A 25,000-nucleotide genomic window follows, 5' to 3' on the forward strand; every position below is an offset into this window, starting at 1 on the left:
CAGTTGGAATTTGGGAAGATGAAATCACAGGTCCTGATGATACAGGGAAAAACAGTAAAGGCATTTAATACACTGGTAGCCCTGAGGAATTAATCTAATGGTTGGGATTTTGGGGCCCTTTGCAAGATAACGGAGATGATAATCTGTGGGTAGATGGATTGTCTGACATCCCTCAAGTCACATTCTGGAATAGGCATAGGGCCAGGCCTGCATCTCTGATTCATTATAGAAATGAATTCTAACATTGTAGAGTCTATCAAAGAGTTGCCACTTATCTTTAGGGACTTGTCATTCACCACAGTCACACGGCTTTGAAAATGGTTGAACACTGAAACATTTATATGTATTCTAAATATTGATTATGTTCTCAACAGTGTTTTACTTGGGGCATTTGGACTGATTTATTGGCTTATTAAAAATATGTCACCACTGGCTGATTAAACATTGCTCTATATTTACAATTGATTTGTGTTTTTAGAGTGGGAGTCTGAAAGAAAGAGCTTAACCATTATTCTTTCTTGTTGTTCCACCAGTATTTTATTGTTAAATTTATCTTTAGTAGAAGTCTAGCCAGAATGATGTGGGTTAAAAGGAAGAAAAATACCTTTTATCAGCTTTATTAAATACATCAAGGGAAAAAAATCATTAAATGACCATCTAAAAAGATTTTCCTCATAAAAAGATTGTTTTATGTTTTAGTTAAGAGATTTGACTGATTCCTAGGGGTAACCAAGCACAGTCACCTGCCTTTCCAGACCATTTGAGTCCTGTGCAGCCTGTTGATAGAAAAGTATTCAGTGGGTGACTCAGAAGCAGTGTATTCTAAATGGTTTTTACATCAGTTACCAGACATTTAGGTTCACTAATCTTCATCACTGTTTGTAGATATTGATAAGTGGTACCCATTGATAAACAGAGTAGGTACATTCCCAGGAAGTTTTTTATCAAGTAAATATATGTATATGGAATCAAATTTTTCCATTGGTTTTCATGGTTAAAATCAGTGGTGTGTTCCTGAAAAAAAGAAGGGAGAGTGTGAATTGTGGCCCTGTGATATGTTATTTAACAATTATATCAAACAGGAAACATGGCATATTATAAAGAACATTAAATTTGGATTTAGGATTCCTGGGTTCAAATTCTAGCTCTGCTACTGGGTCTAATGGTGGGAAGGGGATAGGCAATTCACTCATTTTTTGAAGTTCAGGCCACTAGAGTTCTATCTCATATATTAGTACCTGAAAGAGTTCATAGAAGACTTCATGAGAGGGGTAGAGCCAGAGGGCCTCCAAGGTATTTTCCAGTTTTAGATCTATGATGCTATGATCTTGTAGAAATGCTACCTAAAGTATCCCTCAAAATAGCCAAGTATCTATTTCTGTTAATGACTGTTGCATTTTTGAGGCCTCTTGAAAAGCCTGTTCAGTAGTTTTAAACAAGAGGAAGTCTGCTTGTTGTTCATTTGTTTGACCATTTGTTCAGGAAACACTTTTTGAGGACTGTGGTGAAAGCACTGTGCAAGGAGTTACGAGGTCAATATCCCAAACCCCTGAAATCACAGACTAGTGAGAGAGATGAGGCACAAATCACTGTCATAGGATGTAGAAAGTTAATGGCAATGAGAGTGCTTTCTCTATGTTTAATCCTTTTTTTTTTTTTAAAGCAGGATGGTGTTTCTCAGCATGTTTTTGCTACTCCAGATCCTGTCCTTTGGGATTCTGTTCTTATTTGCTGTTTTTATCTTCCCCAAGTGGCTCATGCAGAGACCCAATTACACAGAAACATCTCTTTGGGTAGATTATTTACATTTTTTGCTATCATATAGTAATAGTTCTGCTTCTTGTGGGAAACTTGAAATCCAGTTCCAGCTTATATGACCATAAGTAAGGCATTTACCATCTCTGGATCTCAGCCTTTGACAGCCTACAGGTTGAGCAGATTAAAGTAGGTTATAGCCTTCAGGTTAGTAATGTATGAAATAGAGCCCTTAGAGGCTTCACCTTCAAAAAATAAATGACCTGTCCTCTTCTCATCATCAGACCCAGACTTGTGAAACACAAGAATTAAACTTAGACTATGTGACTCTGAGAAGACAAAAATAGGGGCACGTTTAAAATTCAGGTAGGTTTAAGGAAGCTTAGATGATATATGAGGAGGCAACCTCCTAGGAAATGCCCAAAGTATAGTGTTCTCACATGGTATGAGTTACTTTGAGAAGAGCTAAAACAAAATTATATGTTCTTCTAATAATGTGAAATAGAAGTATCAGTTTCTTAAGTATTTACCTGTATTTCATTCTTCACTTTCATTCTCAACCTTCCAGCAATATTCTGGTCTGTCAGCAGTAGTCACTTGTCATAGACATAGACATTTGTCATCAAATCTAGAAAATTTAAGATCAAATGAAAAAATTAATTTTGGATACAAATTAACTTAAAAAGGTTCTTGGTCTTCCTGCACTTTCTCCCCCTGAAATAACTCTCAGAAAGTCTTATGACATAGCGGCTTAATGGATTGTTTAAGAAAGTCACAAGATCATATTGACTAGGTCCACCACAAATTATGGTTTGTAACTTCATCTCTTTGTTGCATTGAAATCCTTTTCTCCTTCCATTATTTACTTCCTCTCCCATTCCCTACCATGTTCTCTCTTTCACCTTAAGTCCCGACTCCACTCTCAGTCTTACATCTTGCTTTAAGTTGATTGAGGCCATCCAACATGAGCTCCTTGAGCTCCCTCCACCTCCACACTCCAAAACAGACTTCTCTGCTTTGTCTCGTCTGTTTCCCTTTGGTCTTCAAGAATAAGATAACCTTTCTTAGCAATGCTAACTCCTTCACCTGTCTTCTTGATCCAGTCTACTTCTGGATCCTCTGGGATTGAATTCCATTCCAGTCATCACCTCTTTCACATCTTCAGTTTTTCCCTTCCAACTAAAAATATACTGTGATTGCTGAACCTCCAAGGAAAAGGTTGTAGTCGTTGTGAGGCAAATAAAAATGCCAGCCTACTGAGACTTAGGAAAATGCATCTGTAGTGCCAAAAGATCGACCAGTATTTTATCCTCTGTAGAAGTATTAGTTTGTGTGTTCTACATCTTAACAAAGAATATGGTAGGGGGAGGGCAGGGGGATAGGATGAGGGGAGTGTTATATACTGTCTTCAAAGAAATAGCATGTCTTACCACTTTATTGCATTTGTTTCTAGGTCCACAAATCTCCTGGTCCTGAATGAATTTTGTTTTCTTTGGTCCCAATAAGCATACTCCAACTTTTGAAACTCTCTGATTCTTTTTTTCTTTTTAATACTGTATGAATCAAGAAGTTATGTAATGTCTGAAATAGATTAAAACCCTGACATATTCCACTATTTTCTTTTAAAAAGATAATATCCAGTGATCCATTCTGGGTTCCAACTACTGAGGAAGAATATTTGCACTTTGGAGAGAAAGCTGACTCAGAGAACCAAGCTCGAAAGTACATGAATTCAGTACGAAAGCGGAAAGGACTTTATGTGGAAGAAAAAATTGTGGAACATGCGGAGAAGCAAAGAACACTTGGCAAAAATAAGTAACTGTCTCCATTTTCAGTTCAGTACACTGGTGGATTATTTTTTTCCTCTCTAACAGATTAAAAGCATCATTAAGGATTTGCAGTTTTGAAATTTTTCTTTCTGCTGCAGAATTTGTTCGTTTTTAATAAACTTGATCAAGTTTAGTGTATTAAATAAGGTTATTCAAAAAAGATGTTGATAAGGTATTTTTCAAAGACTGGTTTTAGTCTAAGGCAAGTATGTGTTACAGATACCTAAACAACGACTTGTCAGTTTTCTACATAACCTTAAAGATTCCAATATTAATATCGAGTAGGACAAGATTTTTAATACAGGGACAACAAATTATGGAGTCTTTGGTTTGTGTTTATTGCTTTTTCATTTTGTGAAAAGTCATCATGGTTCTACCTTGCATCCTGAAATTTTGTGTGAAATTTGTGATAAACTTTGTAGAATGAAAACATTGAGGAAAACATCACCCACAAACGAGTGGCAGAACTGTGCAACAGAAACATTTTTTGCATGTGAAAGTCAAATCATACCTAGTACATTGTGTGGAGATCATGTGACTGACTAGTAGAAAAGTAACCATTTTAAACTCAGGGTATAATTCATCAAATCTCAAACAATTACAATAGATTCATTTGACAGCATTGCTTAACAGAATGTTTTCTTATGTGTAATATGCCAGTAACTTACCTTGTCAACTGACTATTTGAACAACCTTCACTGATTACTGTGAACATCATCTTAAATTCCTTTAAGATGTAGTAGGAATAATAAGTCACACATATACTTTAAAAATAGTGTTACCATCATGGCTTTCCTGTTATTATTGAATTGCGTATTTCCCCAGTTTTCCAGAAAGAATCTTAACCAATGTGTATAGGCTTGCTGACTTTTAGCATAAATAATTTTTTTTTATCAAATTTCCTCAGTTACTATCTTCAGAAGAATTGGAATTTTAAAGAGGAAAACCAATTCAGCTACAAGTATAGACTTGGTGTTCCTTTCTGTTTCAATATTATTTTTGAAATTCACTTGGGGGAAAAAAAAGATTACATTTTGTTCCTTTTCTTCACAGTGCTCTGACTAGACTTTGTTTCAGAGTGTTTTTAACAGATGTCCTTGAAGGCCTTCCGTAGTCATTGTTAACATTGAATGAAAACATTTGTTGTTTTCTTGCACCATGGCCTTGGTCATTTCTGGGCCAGTCTACTTAGTAGAGACTATGTGGTAAAGTCCAGACAGATACTACACTGTTTCAGTGCCTCAATTTAACAGGGTTATAGAGACCATCGGTTTGTTTTCATGGTTAATATAATTTGGGGCTGTAGTCATGCTTAATCCTGAATCATATGGGAACCAAATCATAAAAGTTAGGAATCATGGCATTTAAACGACTAGATGTGCTAGGCGCATTGTTTCAAAACTATGCAACATTATTAGAACATATTGGCATTATTATTATTATTATTGAACAGTAGAGTGGGTGTGAACAGGCCACAACATATAACCACTGTGGGATTCCAAAGACGAACAGGAATAAAAATATATCATCAGGGAAATATATGGGAGGAAAATAAGATTGGCTGGTCATGTGGTGAGTATAACTCATGACAATTGAACACTAGAGTGCCCATGGTGAACTTATTGGAAGACATGGACAAGAATTGTATAGAATGGGCAGGCATAGGTGGGTTGCTATCCACATCTTTGGGGGAAACATCCAAATTGATGAGATTGCAGAACACTGTCAGTATTGGTGAAGAGAAACACCAAAGAAACTACCTTGGTGCTCCCCATAATGAAAGGAAATGGTTGAGTGGCCCTCTGTTATGTATTGTTGTACTCTTCAGACTCAGCTCCAAACAGAGTTGATACTGAACTTTACATTTTAGTTTCATTTGTTCTTTTTATAACTAACTTATCATAGAAAAGCGTTAATAGAAAGCACCAGCTTTAAAGAGTAAGGCTTCTTCTAGTTCAAAGTTTAGGGTTAGGAATTGGGAGTCAGGGTGTGTATAAGCTTTGTAGCCCCAACCAGCCCTAACTGTGCTTCTCAGAACACAACCAGATTACAGCTAGGACTATCACATAATTCCATGAAAACCTAAGGTATCAAGGCCCTTGTTGCCTGAATGGGGTCAAAAGGATTAGCAAATATGGGGAAAGAAAAAGGTATTTGACTGTGAAGTGGCCAAATTGTCCTCCTTTTTAATAAACAAGCATTTTTTAAAGCACTTATTATGTTACAGGCCCTGTCTGAGGCCCTGGCAATATAGATGATAGGATATAGGATCTATTTGAGAAGACAACATGTACATGTGTAAATATGTACAAAATAAATACAAAATAATTTGGAATAGGGGAGGCAATAGGATCTAGGGAATCAGAATTTTTATTAGGTTAATAAGAATTTTTAAGTATTGTAAACAAAATAGCAAATTTTCAGGTGCAGAATAGTGAAAGCCCAAAATTCAAATCAAGTTTTAAAAATATAGAAAACATCAAGAACAGTAGAAACCCAAACACAGATACTAGGATTAAACCAGAAATTAAACAGGTCTTCCATATAGCTTTGGCTACAACAGCAAGGAAAGTCTCTTCCTTGGAAGACTAATTCAAGTGCTGAAGGGAGCCAGAAAAAGCAGCCCACTACTGCCCCTCTCCAGTCCTTTTTGATCTTCATATGATGCGAATATGAGTCCCTTCAACCATTTTGGTCCAATGCAGTCCAATAAGTATTTATTAAGTGCCTACAATGTGCAAAGCACTTTGTTAGGTGGCAGTGATATAATGACAACAATAAAATCCCTGCCCTCAGGAAGTTTACATTCTATTTACATACAACGTATAAACGTGTATGTGTGTATATAAATGTGCATGCAAATCATTTAAGGAGGGGGGAAAGAGTTAACAAGTAGGGGGATTCAAAAATTAGCCCACTTCACATTGGAGTTGGCATGTGAACTGATTCTTCAAAAAAGCTAGGAATTCTAAGAGGAGGAGGTGATGTTTCCTGGAAACATTCCAGTTTATCAATATCCTTCCTAAAATGTGACTCCCCAAATAGCACAGGGCTCTATACATGTGTTGTGACTATATCAGAATACAGCGGGACTGCCGCCTCTCTAGTTCTAGACATCATGGCTCCTAAGTGAAGCCTAAGATTACATCATTGCTGATGTTCAGTTATGTCTGACTCTTTGTGACCCCATTTGGGGCTTTCTTGGCTAAGATAATGGAGTGTTTTGCCATTTCCTTCTCTAGCTCTTTTTACAGATGAGAAAATTGAGGTAAATGGGGTGAAGTGACTTGCCCTCGCACAATTAGTAAGTGTCTGAGGCCAGATTTGAACATAGGAAGATGAGGCTATCCACTGCACCACCTGGCTGCCAAGATCACATTAGTTTTCACCATATTACATTGATTCGTATTGAACTGGCTTCAGAGAAAATCATTCTAGGATCTTGGGGATCCAGGCATTAAAGAGGGCTAACTTTGGATTGCTCCTTCCCTTCCAGTTTCGTGTTGTCCTGGAGCCCCTGGGTATCCTGGAATTTCTGTTAAAAGTTGCATCTACCCAAGCAATAATCCTGAAGTGCCACAATTTCAATTAACAGTTAGCATCTTGTGAATCAGTTCTGGAGCTATTTGATGCTAGGGAACTATGCTAGGGAAAGGTGCTAGGGAAGTGAAATTCTGAGTCTAAAATTTATGCATGCTTCTGTACTTCATGATGACAGCTAACTTTATTGTCTTGTTTTTTTCTATAAACATATACTAATGGGTCACAGCTACCTCCTGTGTTAGTTATTCTACATAATTACTTCTCCCAAAGACCTGCCGCTTTAATGGCAGCTAACTGAAAACTGTTTAGCAAAAGCACTGAAATAGGGGCAGCTAGGTGGTGCAGTAGATAGAGCACCGGCCCGGAAGTCAGGAGGACCTGAGTTCAAATGCGGCCTTAGCTGTGTGACCCTGGGCAAGTCACTTAACTCCAATTGCCTTAAGGAAAAAAAGAAGAAGAAGAAGCAGCACTGAAATTGAGAGGTAAAAGGGACTTCAGCGGCCTTCTAATCCAACCCAGGGATGATAGGAATCCCACTATAATATACTCAGCAAGTAGACATCCGCTTTAACAAGGCAATAATGTTTACGGTATTAAATTCCATTCATTTACCCAATATAAGATAGCAGTATGTGGTGTATACATAGGGCTTGCAGGTGTTTCAAGTTATTTTTTACGTATTATCCTATGTGAATCTCATCGTAACTCTGATATGGGCAGGTATTTTTGCTCACATTGTATAGAGGAGGCAAGTGTTTGAGTGAGGTAAATGACTTGGCCACTTGATCATACATACACCTGTAAGTGCCAGATGTGGGATCTTACTCCACATCTCAGCTGACTTCAGGTCTAGCACTCATTATTATAATCACTATATTCTATAAGATCAGCAGGATCAGGCCTGTTATGGATGAATCTCTTTGCATAGTTTGTCATCTCTGCCTCTTGGAATCTCCAGTTCCTTTAAAAGCCCAACTCAAATGGCATCTTCCTCAAGAGGTCTTTCCTGATTTCCCTAATTGTTAGTGTATCCTAGCTGAGATGAAATTATTTTATTTTGTGTTTACTTATACTGGTCAGTATATAACTTGTATGTCTCCTGCTTCCTCCATCACTAATCCTGAGCCTGACCTCCCTGAGGACAAAATCTGTGTTTAGTTTTGTCTTCGTATGCCCAATACTAAAGAGGGAGCATTAGTACAGGGCATAAGAGAATGATCTTTAAAGCCAAAAAAAAACAAAACAAACAAAACCTGAGTACAAGTTCTATCTCTCAAACTGAGTGGGAACAGTGGGGACTGAGCCAGTGAACCTCTCTCAAGGTGCTCCAGTCAACTCTCTTAGGACTTTAAGTTGCTAAAAATAAATGAATGAATGAAAAAAGAAAAAAAAAGGAAGAGTGTCAATTTGCATTGGTAGAGAGAGTTTCCTTACCCTGGACTTCCCTAGAAGATTAAAATTACAACTCCCTATTCCTAGGACTAGGGCAGATGGGAGGTGCTTAATAAATATTTATTGAATTGGATTGTTTTTGAATGATTACATTAGTAGAACTGTGAGAATGAATTTTGTTATTAATACATTGTCCAGGGTCCTATGTAAATTCGTAGGATTCAGAGCCATAAGGGGTCTTAGATATAATCTAGTCCAGCTCTCTTTTTTTACAGATGAGGAAATTGAGGCCCAGAGAGGCTAAATTGACTTACCCTCAACTCCCACAGATAGTAAGTAGGAAGAAGAGCTAACGTAACTGTATCTTGCAGATGAGGGAAGCACAGCCCAGGGGGGTGAAGATATTTGTGCAAGATTTCGTGACTATTCAGTGGCTGAGCTCGGCCCAGGATCCAGATGTGCTGGCTCTGAGCCAATACTACCCTCAGAGCCTCTTATCCTTAGGTAAAATATTCCTAAACGGTCTCTTCTGCCTGCATTATGAGGAACTGGCATCTCAATTGGGCTATATTGGGCTCTGATGTATGCAACATTTGGAGATTAGGTATTTGTTCGCAGAAACAATTTGAAATCAATTTAGCAGATTGAAGCAGAAATACACATTCATCTTTTGTGATATTGGAGGTCAGTGATATTTTTAAAAATTAAGTGATGTCAGCTGTTCTGTGGATTTCCTACCAGCTTATCCTTTTTTAAAAAAGTAAATAGGGAAAAGGACTGTTTATTGGGATTCCAAGATTGTTTTCTACAATCCTATTTCTCCATTTCTCACAGTACTTATATGCGTCCCTTTGGGACTGACATACTGAATCATTGTGTTTATTGTCAGGCTTGGAGGGACATTTATCAAGGTATAGTAAAAACTTAGATGCTGGCCAACAAAGTAAATATTTGTCAAATTATGTTTTTTTTAATTAAATGTGGGTATGCCATAAATATGGTCTTATTTAACATCTCTAAAGTTTTGCTATTATTAAAGCTCATAACAACAATGGGGAACATATAATGCTTGAAGGTTTACTTTTTCTCGCAACAATACTTTTACTATCCTCATTTTATAGTTGAGGAACATGAGGTTCAGAGTTTGTGAATTGGCCATCATCATATATCTTGTAAATGTCAGAGCTGAGCTTTGAACACTAATGCATTGTTGATGGAGTTGTGAACTGATCCAACCATTCTGGAGAGCAATTTGGAACTATGGCCAAAGAGCTATAAAACTGTGCATCCCCTTTGACCCAGCAGTACTACTTCTAGGTCTGTATCCAAAGAGATAAGAAAAATGGGGAAAGGACCCACATGTACAAAAATATTGATAGCAGCTCTTTTTGTGGCGGCCAAGAATTGAAAACTGAGAGGGTGCCCATCAGTTGGGGAATGGCTGAACAAGTTGTGGTATGTGACTGTAATGGAATACCATTGTGCTATCAGAAGTGATGAGCAGGCAGACTCTCCTGATTCCAAATCCAAAAGTCTTTCTCCTATTTTTGTGCAGCGTAAAATCATGGTCTCTCAGAATGAGAGAGACCTCAGGGAGCATCTAGTCTCCCTTTTGCATGAGTAGAAATCCTCTCTGAAGTGTTTACTAAGTGACTGTTTGGTCTTCACTTGAACACTTCCAGTGACGGGGAATGAACTGCTTTTCGGGGCAGTCCGATCATTTTTAGATAGCTCTAATTTTTAGAAATTTTTCCAGCCAACGTGTGCCTCTCTTCGTCTTGGTATGTTGCTCTTGGTTCCGTCCTCGGAGATCAAACAGAACAAGTTACAGGACCACCAAGCAAATCTAATCTTTTTCCACAGATACTTGAAGACTACTTTTTGTGTTTCCCCTGGCCCCTCCCCAAGTCATCTCATCTCTGAGCTAAATATAGCCAGGTCCTTTAAACGATCCTTGTACTTTCCTGTGCCCTCACCATCTCGGTTATCTTCCTCCTCATATTTTCCACCTTGTCAGTGTTCCTCCTACAATATGGCACTGAGCACAGAATACTGCACAATTGTGCGGAATACGTCAATCGAGATCTGGCCAGGGCACTTCAACTATTACCTCCTATGTTCTAGACACTGCCCTAAGGTTGTATTTCCTGATTTTTGAAAGAAAGGAAGATAGGGGAAATGACTGGAGAAAAATTACAGATGATATTATTTAAAAAAAAAAGATCAGAAAGCTGTATCAAGGCTGCCCTTGAAAATGTGAAAGTGGAACGACTGGCTTTTGCTAACAGTTTTCCACTACAGACCAGATGTTTATCATCAATGATTGACTGAATACTGTAGACGATATAAAATCCCACCGTATTTTTTGTAAGTTATTTTTAAGAAGTATTCAACTTAAAGATAAATGTAGCTTTTGGGGCTTTCTTCCAACATGGCATCTCCCATGCATATGTTAAGATCTTAGAAGGTTCCTTTATAGATACAACTCCAGAAATAACTAAAAATCCTCTGATTATCAATATCAAGCAAGATCTCTTGAAAGGGAAATCTATGCTTGCCAAAGGTGTCCACTGCCGTCATGGAAAATGTCCCATGCAGAATTCAGAGGGAGGAGAGATTCCTTATAAGTGGGAACCTCAGTTACCTCATCTGTAAAATGGATCAGTTGCATCAAGTGCCAGAATGCTGCAGAGAATATTCCTTAGTGAACTCTACGATCACTGAAAAGAGATTAGTTCTAGTTATACACATCTGGAAAAATACAAATAAACCAAGGTGCTCGTTGTCTGGACTATGGCATACAGTTGGATGAGCAGCCCATTGACCTAGTACATCAATGCACATATTTTGGACGGGTACTACAAATGGACATTGAACTGGTTCCTGAACTGATTAGGAAGAAGGAAACAAGTTGGATTGCATCTGGAAAATTAGGTAGCACTTTCAATGATCCCAAGCTGCTCCGTGAGACAAAATCCCCTAATTTTAGCTTTAGTGTTCTCCCAAAGATGTTCTATAGCTGAAAATCTTTATGCACTAGATTCCCCAAAGAATCAAAATTGCAGGTGATCCCAAGAGTATGGTGGCTGTAAGTAAGCTGATGACAGAGGTGGGCTAGTCACATAGTAAAAGCAAAGGATTACAGCTAGACAGCTCAAGCATTGCACTGGTACTCGTGGAATTAGGGTTAGAAGTTCTCCGGTGGATAGAAATCTTGTATGGAAGATTAATGAGAAGATGAGAATCACACAGGATTAGAAGGCAGGGATGGGTTGTGATGTGCCCTACAAAGGGTATTGATATTGGTGAAATCACAGATCCACAGATAACAGAATCTGAGTTAGAAGGGACCTTAATTCCTTCTGTATTATACCTGAAAAGTGGTCATCCAGCCTTTGCTGGAAAACTTTCATGAAGAGGGATACTTACTTTTTCCAAAAGCTGCCTGCACCGTTTTTGTCTTTCTGATAATTGATGCATTTTTTTTTACAACACAGTCACTTCCCAATAATCTCTCCATAATATCTTTATGACTGCAGAGTTTAACAAAACTATGTGATACAGCATCCAAAGGTGATAGAGTATTTACACTCGTTGCTTGTGGCCCACCACCTCCTTACTGAGAGGAAAGAAGAGCATTCCAGAACCAGTTATTTGGAACCAGGATTAGTCATGTCATTCATTTTGAGTTTCCATCTTTCATTTTTCCTTGATTTAAGTTAAATACCTTCTGTCTTATTCTCTAGGTTCTGCTCTCTTCACTCTGCATCATTTCACACATTCTTCATATGCATGATAATATTCCTTTCTATTCACATACCATTTTTTTGCTCCTACAAAGTGTTACTATTGTATTTCGGCGTATGGCACCTTTTTTTTTCATTGACCTTATTATATATTCCCGCTAGAGAGATCGCTGGGGCAAAGGGTGTGAACAATTTAGCCTCTCAGATAATTCCAGGTTGATTTCCGGAATGGTTGTACCAATCCACAACTCCACCAGCAGTGTCATATAAGATTGTATGAGCTTTTCTTTCTGCCGTGAAATTATTAACTCATATTAAGCTACTGAAATCCTTTTTTGTCTTTTTTTTTTAACACATGAACTTCACTCTTACTGGCCCATGATTCACTTAACAAACGTTTATTCAGTACCAAGCACTGTGCTAAGTGTTCAGGATACAAAGACAAGTACTGCCCTCAAGGAGTTGCAAGTATCACTTTTTGTGCAGTTGATTTTTTTAACCCAAGTGTAGGATTTTTAATGTATTTCTGTTCCATTTCATCGTCATGGACTGAGTCCATCCTTCTGACCTGTTGAGATCTTTTCTTTCTTGATTGTCATCTCGCATTAGCTATCCCTTCTCTGTGTCATGTGCATATTTGATTAAGTGTGCATCTAAGTCTTCATCCAAATTATTGATGAAAAATGTTCATCAGCATAGAACTAAGAATAGGTCCCTAGAGGTCTTTGTATCATCACCACCACCATCTAGCACAGCCCCTGTCCAGCCACCTCACCAGCTCAAACACAGCTACAAACCAGTACATCATCCAAGAGATATCAGTGTGTCTCAATATGCATGCGTTAAAGAATTTATACATGACTTATAGGAGAGGCCTGTATCTCCCCACACAGTGCCTGGTTACTTTGATTTTATACATAATAATGTGGTTTCTAAGCACATGGCTTATTAGAAGCAATAAGTTAGGGCTGTACAGGTAGATGCTATGAATTGGTATACTGACAGCAATAAGAAGTGATGATAATCTATCAGTAAGAGAAGGAACATAAAAACTAAAAATACGCAGGAACTTAGAACATGACAGTCTAGGGCCATTTAGTTTAGGGACAGATAACACAAGACATCTCAATGCATCCTGAAGGCATTGCTGGACTATAGTATAATGATTATTATTAGGTTAAATAAATAGTTTCATGATGAGGTAAAATTCTTTTTGACATATTTTAGGAAGGAGAGTGTATAATGTATGTGAGAAAGATTTGCATCCAAAGTCATTAATTTTAAAAGTTTTGGTGCTTAAGTTTGTCTTCAAAATGCCTCTATGTAGAACAAATGGTTCCACAGGATTTGGGGGAGCCAAGGTGTTATTGTACTGCGGGATTTCCTTAACTGTCTTTCAATATTCCTGTTGTAACTTCTTTTCTAGACAAGATAATAAAGCGTTGAATTTTGACCTACATAGTCTCAGAATTCTTCTGTTTTATTAGTCCTTCAGAGACAATCATATATATACAGTGATCGGAAAATTATGTCCAGCTCCTTGCAACCTGACGTGTGTGTTCTGCACAGATGCCTCTTGATTTCTTCCCAGCAGTCTTAGAACTCTCTCTACAGTTTTAGATCAGGCAGCTCTTCTCACCCATGTAATGAATCTATGGAGAAATCTCCCTTTAAAAGAGTCCTCCCTCTGTTAACTCACAATTTCCAACGTAAGACCTCTTTTCTTCAGTTTATTTCTTCCTAGTGTTTCCTGAATTTTGCCTAAAGCAGAAGGCAGGCCTTTTTTAATCTTGATATTTCTAACAGTAGGAATATATGGAGTTGCTTCAGGGCCATCTTACAATAAAACAAGAACGACCAAACAAACAAACAAAACTTCACCAATCTCCTGGTTTTGTGTTTTAATACTCTCAGACCCCTGTTTCCTCCAGGTCTGAGCCCCCATTGGACTGCATATGACTGAACTGGCTTTGACTTCCAACCTTCCATTGTTATTCCTAATTCTCTCTTCTAGTTTACCAACCGGGTCCCCTTTCTGGTATTTTGTTTAGAATAGGATAATAGGGTTATTTCCCATTTTTCCGATCTTGGATGAAGATATAGATGGCATCTAATCGAATTTATAGGTGGCATGAAATTTGAACAGGGTGGGGATTCATAGAGACCTAAGTCTAGAGCCAGAAGGGATCTCAGAGGTCAGCTAGTCCTTTAGTAGATGAGGAGCTTGAAGCCCAAAAAGGTTGGTGACTTGCATAAGGTTGCAGGTAATAAACATCAGTGGTGGCATATGAACCCAGGTTCTCTAACTTCAAAGTCAGCGTTTCACTCTGGAGGTAGCTTATTCTTTGGATGTTAGAACTGGGATCCCAAAACACCTTGACAAGTTGGAACTAGAGGCTGAATCAAAAAAAAAAAATGAAGTTTCAAAAGGATATATACAGAGTCCTACATTTACATCAGGAAATCAACTGCATACATTTTTTTAAAAATGGAGAGTATATTTAGTTAGAGAGAAATTCATGTGAAAAGGGTTTGGGAGTTGTAGTTGATTCCAATCTCAAGACAAATCAAAAATAAAGAATGCCATGATGGAGTAATGGAAAGAACCATAGACTAATAATCCCAGACCAGGATCCAAGGCCCTATTCTGTCAGTTTAATTCAACAAACATTAAGCACAAATAAGTAATTGCGCTTAGGGCTGAGGACACTAAGATTGCTATGACATAGACACAGACAAATAACTGTGACCTACATCTGTAAGCCTCAATTTACTTATTGTAAATGAGGATCATGATACTTTACTATTTATCTCACTGGATTATATGAAATGACACGATGGCCATAAAGTGCTATGTAAGTATGGGGTATTTTTATCCAAAATATTCAAGGGAGATAGTTATTTATCCTTTTTTATTCAGGATAGTCTACTCTGATATTGAACACTGCATTCTGTCAATAAGAGTTTTGCCAACTCATTGTAATTTTAGCTCATTTTCTCTTGTTCCTTCTTTCCCACTGCCATCATCCTAGCTCAGGCCCTTGGGACTTTTGCTTGCACTGTTGCAATAACCTATCAAGTTCCATAATTCATATTAGCCATAGTGTCCAGGAAAGGACAGGCTGGTGGGCTTGTCCAAGTCTGAAGGTTGCTGAGGGGAAGGAGGGCAGCCACCACGTAGGAACTGCAAGCAGTCGGAGCAGTCACCATAGCAGCAAATCAAAGCCAAAACCTAGACTTGTAAGGAATGCCAGGGTAAAGGGAGTAATAGGCATCTAGATTCTGACCTAGATGTCAGGTCAAAACCAGGTCCACATAAGTGAGTGAACGATCAAGGGAGAGACTTAGAGGAGATAAATGACTAAAAGCAAATCAAAGTCAAAATGGAGAAACAGTTCAGGGGTGAGAAGCTTGGAACAGAGATGGCAAGTGAGGCAGTTTTCTGTGTCTGACCCATGCTTCAGCACTGGTTTTCTTTTAATGGTGGACCAGCATATGCCAGGAGTATCCCTTCTTATTCCTTACATGGGTCCCCTCCTCAGAAGTTGGAATCCAGATACAGTTGGACTGAATATTTTTCCCTTCCTATAGTCTCATGTCCTTCCACTGGTTAATCCCAGATTAATCTTCCATATAAGCTATGATTGTTCTAATCACTCCACTGTTCACTGAAACTCCTTAGTAGGACATTCAAGGCCTGTGGTGTCAGTGGTCTTGTGATGGCTGCTGTACATAAAATCTTTACTCGGTCTTGCTCTTCATACTAATTTCTAAACTTAATTTTTTTAGGGCCACCTGAAGATCATCACAGCCTCAATATATAAGAGTATAGGCGCAGGGATGGGGAACCTGTGGCCTTGAGGCCACATGTGACCCTCTAGGTCCTCAAGTGCAGCCCTTTACGGAATTCACATTTCATAGAACAAATCCCTTTAATAAAAGGATTTGTTCTGTAAAACTTGGGCTCAGTCAAAGGGCTGTACCAAAGGACCTAGAGGCCACATGTGGCCTCAAGGCCACAGGTTCCCCACCCTGATACAGTATTTAGGACATCTGCCTTTAACGAGGGCAGGCTGACAACTTTTTAGTCCCAGCACTCACATTCCTCTAAGAAAAGCCAGACAGGGCATTCCCAGTCTTAGATTGGGTCTTTTCCTCTTAACCCTATGTCTTGGTCTGTGTTCACAGCCCTTTGTTCTATACAACTATCTGAAATAGAGTCAGAAATTTCTGAAATCCTCCCTGGCTAGGTGTGCAAGTAAATATACGAACTACAGCAAAAGACAATCCTAAGAGGCAAGGTCATTGTTCTCTATCCAGCTTGCTTGCTAGGCAAATATTTCTGCTGCTCAGTCCAGAGGTCGGGGTTTAATTCCCCAATGAGAAGCCAGGTGTACCTTTAGATGATGGTGACAGTGATATATTGAAAACTCTATACTGCTCTGGGAATATATTCCCAAAAAAACAACTGTCAAAAGTGCTATCTGAGAATGCTAGAATGTATGACCGCTTCAGGCAATGTACCTGAATGTACAATGTACCACTACTGTTTCTATGTCCCTACAATACAAGAAGCCTGCATAATAGCGTGGTCAACAAAAATCCCACAGCCATCAAGAATCAAAACCTTCTGATGGTCAGGAACAGTTTAAAATAGAATCCTCGTGATACTCCCCTGCTCTCCTAGTTCAGAAAAGGGATTGGCACAGTCCTGGAGGAAACTGTACCATTGAAGTCCCATCCACTCAGTATTTAGGCATCACTTCCTGAATAGGAAACCACCACTTCCCCCTTTGGGCAGTTTTCTTCCCCCAAGGGCTTTCAGAAGCTGCCTGTGGTTACTCTGACTTGGCTTGCCACATCCTGCATTTCTTCTTCTACCTGGATCATAGGTCTAATCATAAGCAAGTCAAACCGAGAGGAATCACTGGTCCAGGTCTGTAACTATTCACTAAAATATTGGTGATTTGCCTAGTGGAGGATACCTGAACCCCTTACTAGAAGTCAGTAGTTACATTTTGTGTGTTTGTACCCTATAATTAATTCTGGGAATCCATTAATGTAAAATGCCCCTGCCCTCCAAATGGAATCTTCTTACCTAAACCTATTAACCTTACCTAACCCTTGACTTCAAATCCTAATACTCTTTCTAATACAGAATGCTGTGTCTCCTACATCCTGTTGCAAGTTCATACTAAAAGGAGTCAAAGGCCTGAACCCAAGGTCTATGGTTATCCTAGGCAAGTTACTTCCCCTCTCTGAGACTCAGTTTCCAGATCTGTAAAAGCTGATTCCCAGGAAAGTAAGGAAATAGTAAGAGAGCACTTAGATGTTCTTGAATATGTCACCTAGCCCAGATGAACTACATCCTTTAATAACAACTGAACTGGCAGATGTGATGGCCAAGCCACTATCAGAGTTTTGAATTTTCATGGAGGAGTAGCATCTCAGAAAATTACTGTTAGGTTTATACCTCAAAGAGAACAAAGAAAACTAACATGTTAATATTGCTTTGCTCAGACTCAAAGCCCTCTGAGCTGAACAGACCTTGATGTAGCAGGGATTCATGTCCCTTTTGATTATGAAACTCTCTAATTCCATCATTATTTCTTATTATACTCATTCCAAACTCCTTTGGCCAGCTAACGAGGATCCCATTCAGACCCCAACTCCTTCACCCTGCTCTAAGTAGTTCTAGCATACGTACAACTCTTGGGTACAGCAGTTATGGAGAAGAAAACAATTTTCAGGAAGTCCCAGAACAGAAGTTATGTAAAGAACAGTAGTTCCCAGGATGCTTCTATCAGGAGAACTTCTGGAAAGGGAGTCATCTGGCAACTCGATAGTAGGTGTTAGCTGGCACGTAGAGAAGACTCACTCTTCCTAATCCTTGATAGTTTCCGAAAAAGTGGCCCTGTTTATTCTCTATGAAGTTAGTTTAAGATGAGGTAATGGCTTGCCTATTACCTATTGATGTTTGTGGCACAATGGATAGCGTATCTGAGGTGGAGTCAGGAATACCTGAGTTTGAATCCTACTTTAGACACTAGCTATGTGACCTCGGGCAAGGCACGTAGGCAGTGTGTCTGTCTTAGTTTTCTCATCTGTAAAATGAGGATAATGATAGCACCCACTTTCCAGGGTTGTTGTAAGGATGAAATCAGTCAGTCAATAAACATTTATTAAGAGGAGCAGCTAGGTGGTGCAGTGAATAGAGCACTGGCCCTGAAGTCAAGAGGACCTGAGTTCAAATCCAGCCTCAGACAAAACACTTAACACTTAGTTGTGTGACCCTGGGCAAGTCACTTAACCCCAATTGCCTTTTTAAAAAAAGTAAACATTTATTAAGTACCTACTATATGTTGGGACAGCTAGGTTGGCATAGTGGATAGAGAGTACCGGGCCCAGAGTCAGAAAGACCAGAGTTCAAACTGGACCTCAGATAGTTACTAACTGTGTGACCTGGGCAAGTCACAACCTCTGCCAGTGTAAAAACTGAAAAGGGAAATAGCAAACTACTCCAGTATCTTTGCCAAGAAAACCCCGTGGACAGTCCCACCAGTCACAAAGAGTCGGGCATAACTGAACAACTGAATAACATGTACCAAGCACTGTGAATACAAAGAGAGCCAAAAGATGGTCCTTGCCCTCAAGGAGCTCACAATCTCATATGAAAGAGAAGAAAAGGGGGTGAGGGGAGAGGGCAGCACCATGAAGACCTTCAGCTGGGTAGGCAATGTTGAGATGCTCTCTCGTGTCTGCCTCTCCACCCTTTCCTATGAGAGGAATGAAGGGGTCTCAGGGTCAGGGGCTATTGAGGAATGAATTTCTTGCTGAAAGATGACTTGATATTATTTATAAAGCACTTTGCAAAGATTAAATGGCTATATAAATTATCATTTTATGTCATTGTTGTTATCATTACATCATTAGAGAGGCAACCATTGGCTAAAAAATAAAAAAAAATTTGTCACTTCCTTTTGATTCATACATTACTCCTGAAGCCTCTAACTTTCTGGAATTTCTAGCCAAAATTTCAAATCTCAGGAATAACTTTAAAACACAACGTTTTTTGCTAACAATAAATGCCTGTGTTCCTCAGTCTCTCGGAGTTGACTAGAAGAAATTGCGGAGTGTAGGAGGCAGGTAACTGAGACCATGAAGAGTTAGATTTTGCTGCCTTTGGACTCAAGGAGTTCTATTTGCTAGGTCTAAGGAGCAAATAAAGAATGAGAAATATTAAGGTGTACCCTTTTCAGGCTTAGATTAGTCTCCATTTGCACCTGCCTTTTAGAGGGTGTTTACTTTTAAGCCTCTCATTGGCTTATTTGCATATGAAAGAACCAGGAAACTCCTGGAGAATGGACTTTCCCTCGAGCAGGATAGCCTCATAGAAAGTTTAAAATCAGAAAAATCCTGCTGAAAAGCCCATTAAGAAGACAGCCAACAGTGGAAGACCAACTTAAGAGTTCATATTTCACCTTTAGGTTTGTCGCACTTGGAGAGCGTAGCAAGGGAGGAAAGTAAATTTCCCTCTCTTCCCTCCCCACCCTTCCATACACATTGGCAAAGAAAAATGCCCTCTTGCAGCAGAAGAAGCACATGTCAATGTCCTGTAGAGCAGATGGTGTCGCTGCGAAGTCAAATCCACAAGATGAGTTGAGATTCAGGTGCCTAGAGCTGAAAACCTGCTTGGGAGTTGGCAGGCCCCAATGCTGAGAGTCCTTCTGGTACTTGGGTATGGGGTCATCGATACCCTATGCCAACATTCCAAGCACAGCAATAACCTGTGCTGAGCTGAACCCAAACTATGGACAATAGAGACCATGGCCAAGCAGCAGAGCCACTCTCCTAGCCCAGAAGCAGGCCAAAGGATCCAGCAGAGCACCTAATCCAGCGTAGAGGCAGCATCCCTAGAGGGGCAGCTTATAGACATTACAAGAGGACATCAGGGTCAGATGAGTGTTAGAGCAGTAAGTGGTCCCTCCTTGACCTTTGGCCATGTGTTCCTTATGTGTGTACACTCTTGCCTTTGATGCTGACATTTCATGATAGAGTACACCCCAGGTTCATGGGTTCCATCTCTTATATCATTTCAGAAATGCCTTTGCTTTGACTTAAGTATGTCTTCTGACCATTGAAAGAAAGATGGCATTGTTGTGAGCTCTTGAGCTAGTTTTAGGAATGTGAAACTATGGAGTACCTTGAGCCTGGGAGAGTGGTCCCCAGGAGGACCTGATGTCTGAGCCCTTATTGGGGGTAGCTCAAGGAGACACTACATTTCTGTTGCAATACTTCCCCAGAAACCATCAATAAAATGGTAGCACTGGCTCTGGCTCTGTTTGACAGCAAAGTCCCGGTAACTCTACTCTGATAGCCTTCTGGCTGGTCCTGTGGCTATTGCATCATTTAAACCCTACCTGCACCTCTGGCTTTCCTTAGCTCTGACCTTCCTAGCTGCACTCTTCCTGTAAACAAAGAAACAAAAAAAACCCTCGTTATTGAGTGTGGCCATAGCCAGGGCTCTCACAACCCCTTTTACAGAAAGGCATCAAAGACTCAATCAGCTTCCCCACCTTCCCAGAATTCCCTTCACAGATAGTAGTCAGTACTTAGGTATGGTTCTGGTTATAACTGTTTCAAAAGGATGAGGGAGAGATAAATATGCAAATATATATATTCTTTCACGATTACATATAATGAGGTTTTCTTTAGCTTTTGCTAGCAGAGTTACCCTGAAACTAACCTCACTATTATGCTTTCATATCTGACATGTTACATTAGATAGTAGCTTTCTTTCTCCCTTTTTTATTAATGCCTTTTGTTTTTAAATCATCTTTATTTCTAAATCCATCATTCTGTCCTGTGCCCCTCCCCCAATTTAAAAAGAAAGGGGAAAAAAACCACATCTACTCTGACAGCATATATCAGTCATAGTCTATATCTAGAGTCCCTTACCTACTCAGTTATAGGAGGGAGTTGCATTTCCTTAGCTCTTCTCTGGGGCCAAGCCTGGTCATTATAATTATGCAACATTCATATTCAGTTAATTGCTTTTTTAAAAATTTACCTTGTATTCAATCAACAAATATTTATTAAAGGTCTGCTGTGTGCCCTGTCACTGCGTTTGTTGTTACTCTAGTTCTGCATCAATCTATGTCTTCCCAAGATGCTTTTCTACCAAAACAGATCATATAATCATGGAATCTTAGCCTTGCAGATATACTGGGATCTTTTTACTTTAACTGTCCCTCTCCAGTGAGAATAACTGTGGGAAATAAGTGATGTTTATCTGAAAATATACATGGCAGAAAGGAGGAATTATAACTGATTCTTCTTACTACAGTATACTATTTTGTTAGAGGTCCTTGCTTTGAATTAATTGGGTCCTTTTGCTGACTAGAGGAAAAAGTGCTGAGTATACAAAAAAAAAAAAAGACAAAAAACAGCCCCTGTTCTCAAGGGGCTAGCCAACATGCAAACAACTGTGTACAAACAAGATATATACAGGATAAATTGGAGAAAATCTTGGAGGGAAAGCACTGGCATTAAGGGGATCAGGAAAGGCATCTTTCAGAAGGTAAGATTTTATCTGGGACTTGAAAGAAATCAACAGATTCCCACTAACCAAAACTCATATCTGGATTAGCCCCCAGGCATGTTGGTTAGGGGCAATCTCTTTTAAAGAGTTCTAACACTCTCTTTGAGGAAGAAGCAGCCCCAGCAGCAGATGGTCCAGCAGATGGTAGCATCACCTCCACTGGGAAGAAGGAACCGAAGTAGCAGATGGCATCTTCCACAGATTGGAACAGCAGCTCTGTGACGAAAGATCCAGCAACAGCTTTAGAGGCAGAGGAAGAAAGCACCTGTAAGGCCAGAGTGAAGCAGCACAGAGATATAGGCCAGTTGTTTGAAGAATGGAGCTTGGGAGATGCTCCAGTCGTGACTAAGTGTGTCCTGTCCAAGGAGTGTTCTCTCTCCCACCAACATGAGAATCTGCAGGAGATGTTATCCCTGTGGGAGGGGAGATAGTCCTTCAACTGATTTTCCTTTGTTCTTCACTTTTCTATTCTGTTCCAGTAAAAAGTTTTGATATGTGATTTATGGTTCCCACCTAGTTTGTTGGGAGAGAAAATATGGATGGGGGCTTGAACCGAATTTTCATAATTGTGATTACCGAAAACATCCCGCATGGAACCTGGAAGTACAAGGGATCCCATAATTGAAGAAGTTACACAATCTGTAAGAAATTTTTCAAAGGAATGACTAAGATTAAAGTTAGACGTGCACACACAAACTATTTCTGGTTTTTCTTTTCAGTTATTATTTTTTAAATCATTGAAATTAAGCAGTGAGTAAAAGTTGCAAAGATGTAAATTTAGTTCTGTTCTAATGAAAAATCTCTTAATAATAGAGCCCTCCAAAAGTGGAATGGGCTGCCTCAGGAAGCAGTGGTTTTCCTCTTAGTGGGCGATCTTCAAGCAATACTCTTGCTGGTATTTTGTAGAGGAGATACTTGTTTAAATATGTATTGGACTGGATGAGCTCTAAATTCCCTTCGGACTTTGGTTTCTATGAATTTGTGATCTACCCTACAAGTTTGTTGTGTGGAAATTTTTGTAAGTAGGAACATGGACTACTGTTATTAGGATGACTTTTCTCTGAGAAGTTTTCTTTGAAAGGCAATTACAACTATTTGGTCATTTTTTTAAAAAAAATAAATGCTGGCTAAGGGGGAATAAATTTGAGAATATTTCTCTTGGCTTGCTATATGCCACATTCAGTGTAGTGGAACAAAAACTCGTTTTATTTTAAATTATTGAAAACTTATTATAACTACAGTATATAAACTGTATGTAGAAAGCTCTTTTCTTCCAAGAACAATTAAGGCCCAATCATGAAGTCACAGAATAGTAGAGCTAGGAGGGAGTTTGAAGATCATCTGGCCGAATCCCCATAGTTTACAGATGAGGAAATTACTTGGAACATAATAGGCATTTAACACGTTTATTTAACATATGATCTGTTGGTTGGTTATTTGAGGCCAAGTCAACTCTAAATGGCACGTGGGATCTGGTCCTAGGTCCAAATTCTGTTTCTGTTACTTACCAGTAGTATGACAAATCACCACCTCCTTGGGTCTATTTCCTTATCTTGAAATGAGATGGTTGGAATACAATGCTTTTGAAATCCCTTCCAGATTTACACCTATATGATTTATGATTAGATCATGTCCTTTTCCTCTCTGTAATTATAACTCTGTGTGTGTGTGTGTGCATGCGCACATGGCATGTATTTATTTAAGAACAAGGACTAGTCTCACCTCCTGCAAGGAGACTTTCCCTATCCCTCTTAAGTGCTTATGGGATTACCTCCAGTTTATCCTCCCTATATCTTGTCTGTACATAACTGTTCACATGTTGTCTCCCTCATTAGACTGTGAGCTCCTTGAGGGCAGGGACTGTTGGGTTTTTTTTTTCCATTTCTATACATCCCCATCACTTGGAGCATTTTTTAGTTGTTACTGTTGTTGTTTAGTTGCTTCAAGTTGTGTCCAACTCTTAGTGATCCCATTTGGGATTTTCTTGTTCAAAGATACTGGAGTGATTTGCCATTTCCTTCTCCAGCTTATTTTTATGGGTGAGGAAACTGAGGCAAACAAGGTTAAGTAACTTGCCCGGGGTCACACAACTAGTAAGTGTCTGAGGTCACATTTGAATTCAGGTCTTCCGGATTCCAGAATACACTCTGTCCACTGTGCCAGCCTACCTGCCCCCACTTGGCACATAGTAAGTGCTTAATAAATGCTTATTGATTTGATTATTTTAAGCTGCTTTCAGATGAAGAGGAAAGTCTTCTACCTTCAGAAATATCTCTAGGGCTAAGTCCCTGTCCTCATCATATCTCTCCACTTAGCCATGACCATGCTAATTATACCCTTGGCACTGCCCTTTGTCCTAGGCTCGGCTTTCCCCTTCTTTCTGGAAGATATTCAGACAATGCTAGAGCTTCAGGGCAATCATTCAGCTTAATCTTCTAATCTTATATATGGCACTCCTCTGAGAGACAAGGGATAATATTGGAGGCCCGTGAAGTAGACAGGAAATGCTTTATGTCAAGGGCTTCTAGGTCCTAGGGATCTTGGGGGAATGACAAGTTCCAGCCCTGAGAGACCAGGTAAAGCTTGTTGATGGGCAGAGAATAGCAGATAAGAAAGAATCCCAGCTGCAGTTGTTTTTTTTAAATTTTTTTTTAAAGCAATTGGGGTTAAGTGACATGCCCAGGGTCACACAGCTAGTAAGTGTCAAGTGTTTGGTCTGAGGCTGGATTTGAACTCAGGTCCTCCTGACTTCAGGGCTGGTGCTCTATCCACTGCACTACCTAGCTGCCCTCCCTTTTTTCTTTAATTTTTAAAATTTTGTTTTCCAGCTAGAGTTTTTATGCTAAACTTTTCTGTTGTAGGCTTAGGGCTTGCTCCCCAATGACAGGAGCCAGAGATGTACATTCCAGATCCTTTTGGCAACTATCCAAGAGGTAGGATCAGAGTTTGTTCCTGGGACACCTTTGAAGATTCACCCTTCACTTCCCTGGAGGCTGAATCCGCTTCCCTTATTTACTCCCTTGTGTTACCCATTCTCTAAAGGAGAGTGTGTGGATGGAGGAAAAGCCAGCCATGTGACCTCTCCTTCCTCCTCAATGTCACTCCCTCCCCACATTGTGGCTGCTAACCATGGC

The 25,000-nt window shown here is 39.4% G+C and overlaps 1 protein-coding gene across 2 annotated transcripts in view; it reads left to right on the forward strand.

Moving 5' to 3' along the window:
- EFL1 (elongation factor like GTPase 1) overlaps positions 1-13,722 on the forward strand; it is a 208,543-nt gene extending 194,821 nt beyond the window's left edge. For both annotated transcript variants that reach the window (XM_020966025.2, XM_020966032.2), the window contains exon 20: positions 3,386-13,722. In XM_020966025.2, coding sequence (XP_020821684.1) covers positions 3,386-3,574 — 189 coding nt within the window. In that variant the 3' untranslated portion in view covers positions 3,575-13,722. The remainder of the gene's footprint in view (positions 1-3,385) is intronic.
- The last annotated feature ends 11,278 nt before the right edge of the window (positions 13,723-25,000 follow it).

Source organism: Phascolarctos cinereus, unplaced genomic scaffold, assembly GCF_003287225.1.
Source record: "Phascolarctos cinereus isolate Bilbo 61053 unplaced genomic scaffold, phaCin_HiC Scaffold_3;HRSCAF=262, whole genome shotgun sequence".
NCBI classification, from domain to species: domain Eukaryota; kingdom Metazoa; phylum Chordata; class Mammalia; order Diprotodontia; family Phascolarctidae; genus Phascolarctos; species Phascolarctos cinereus.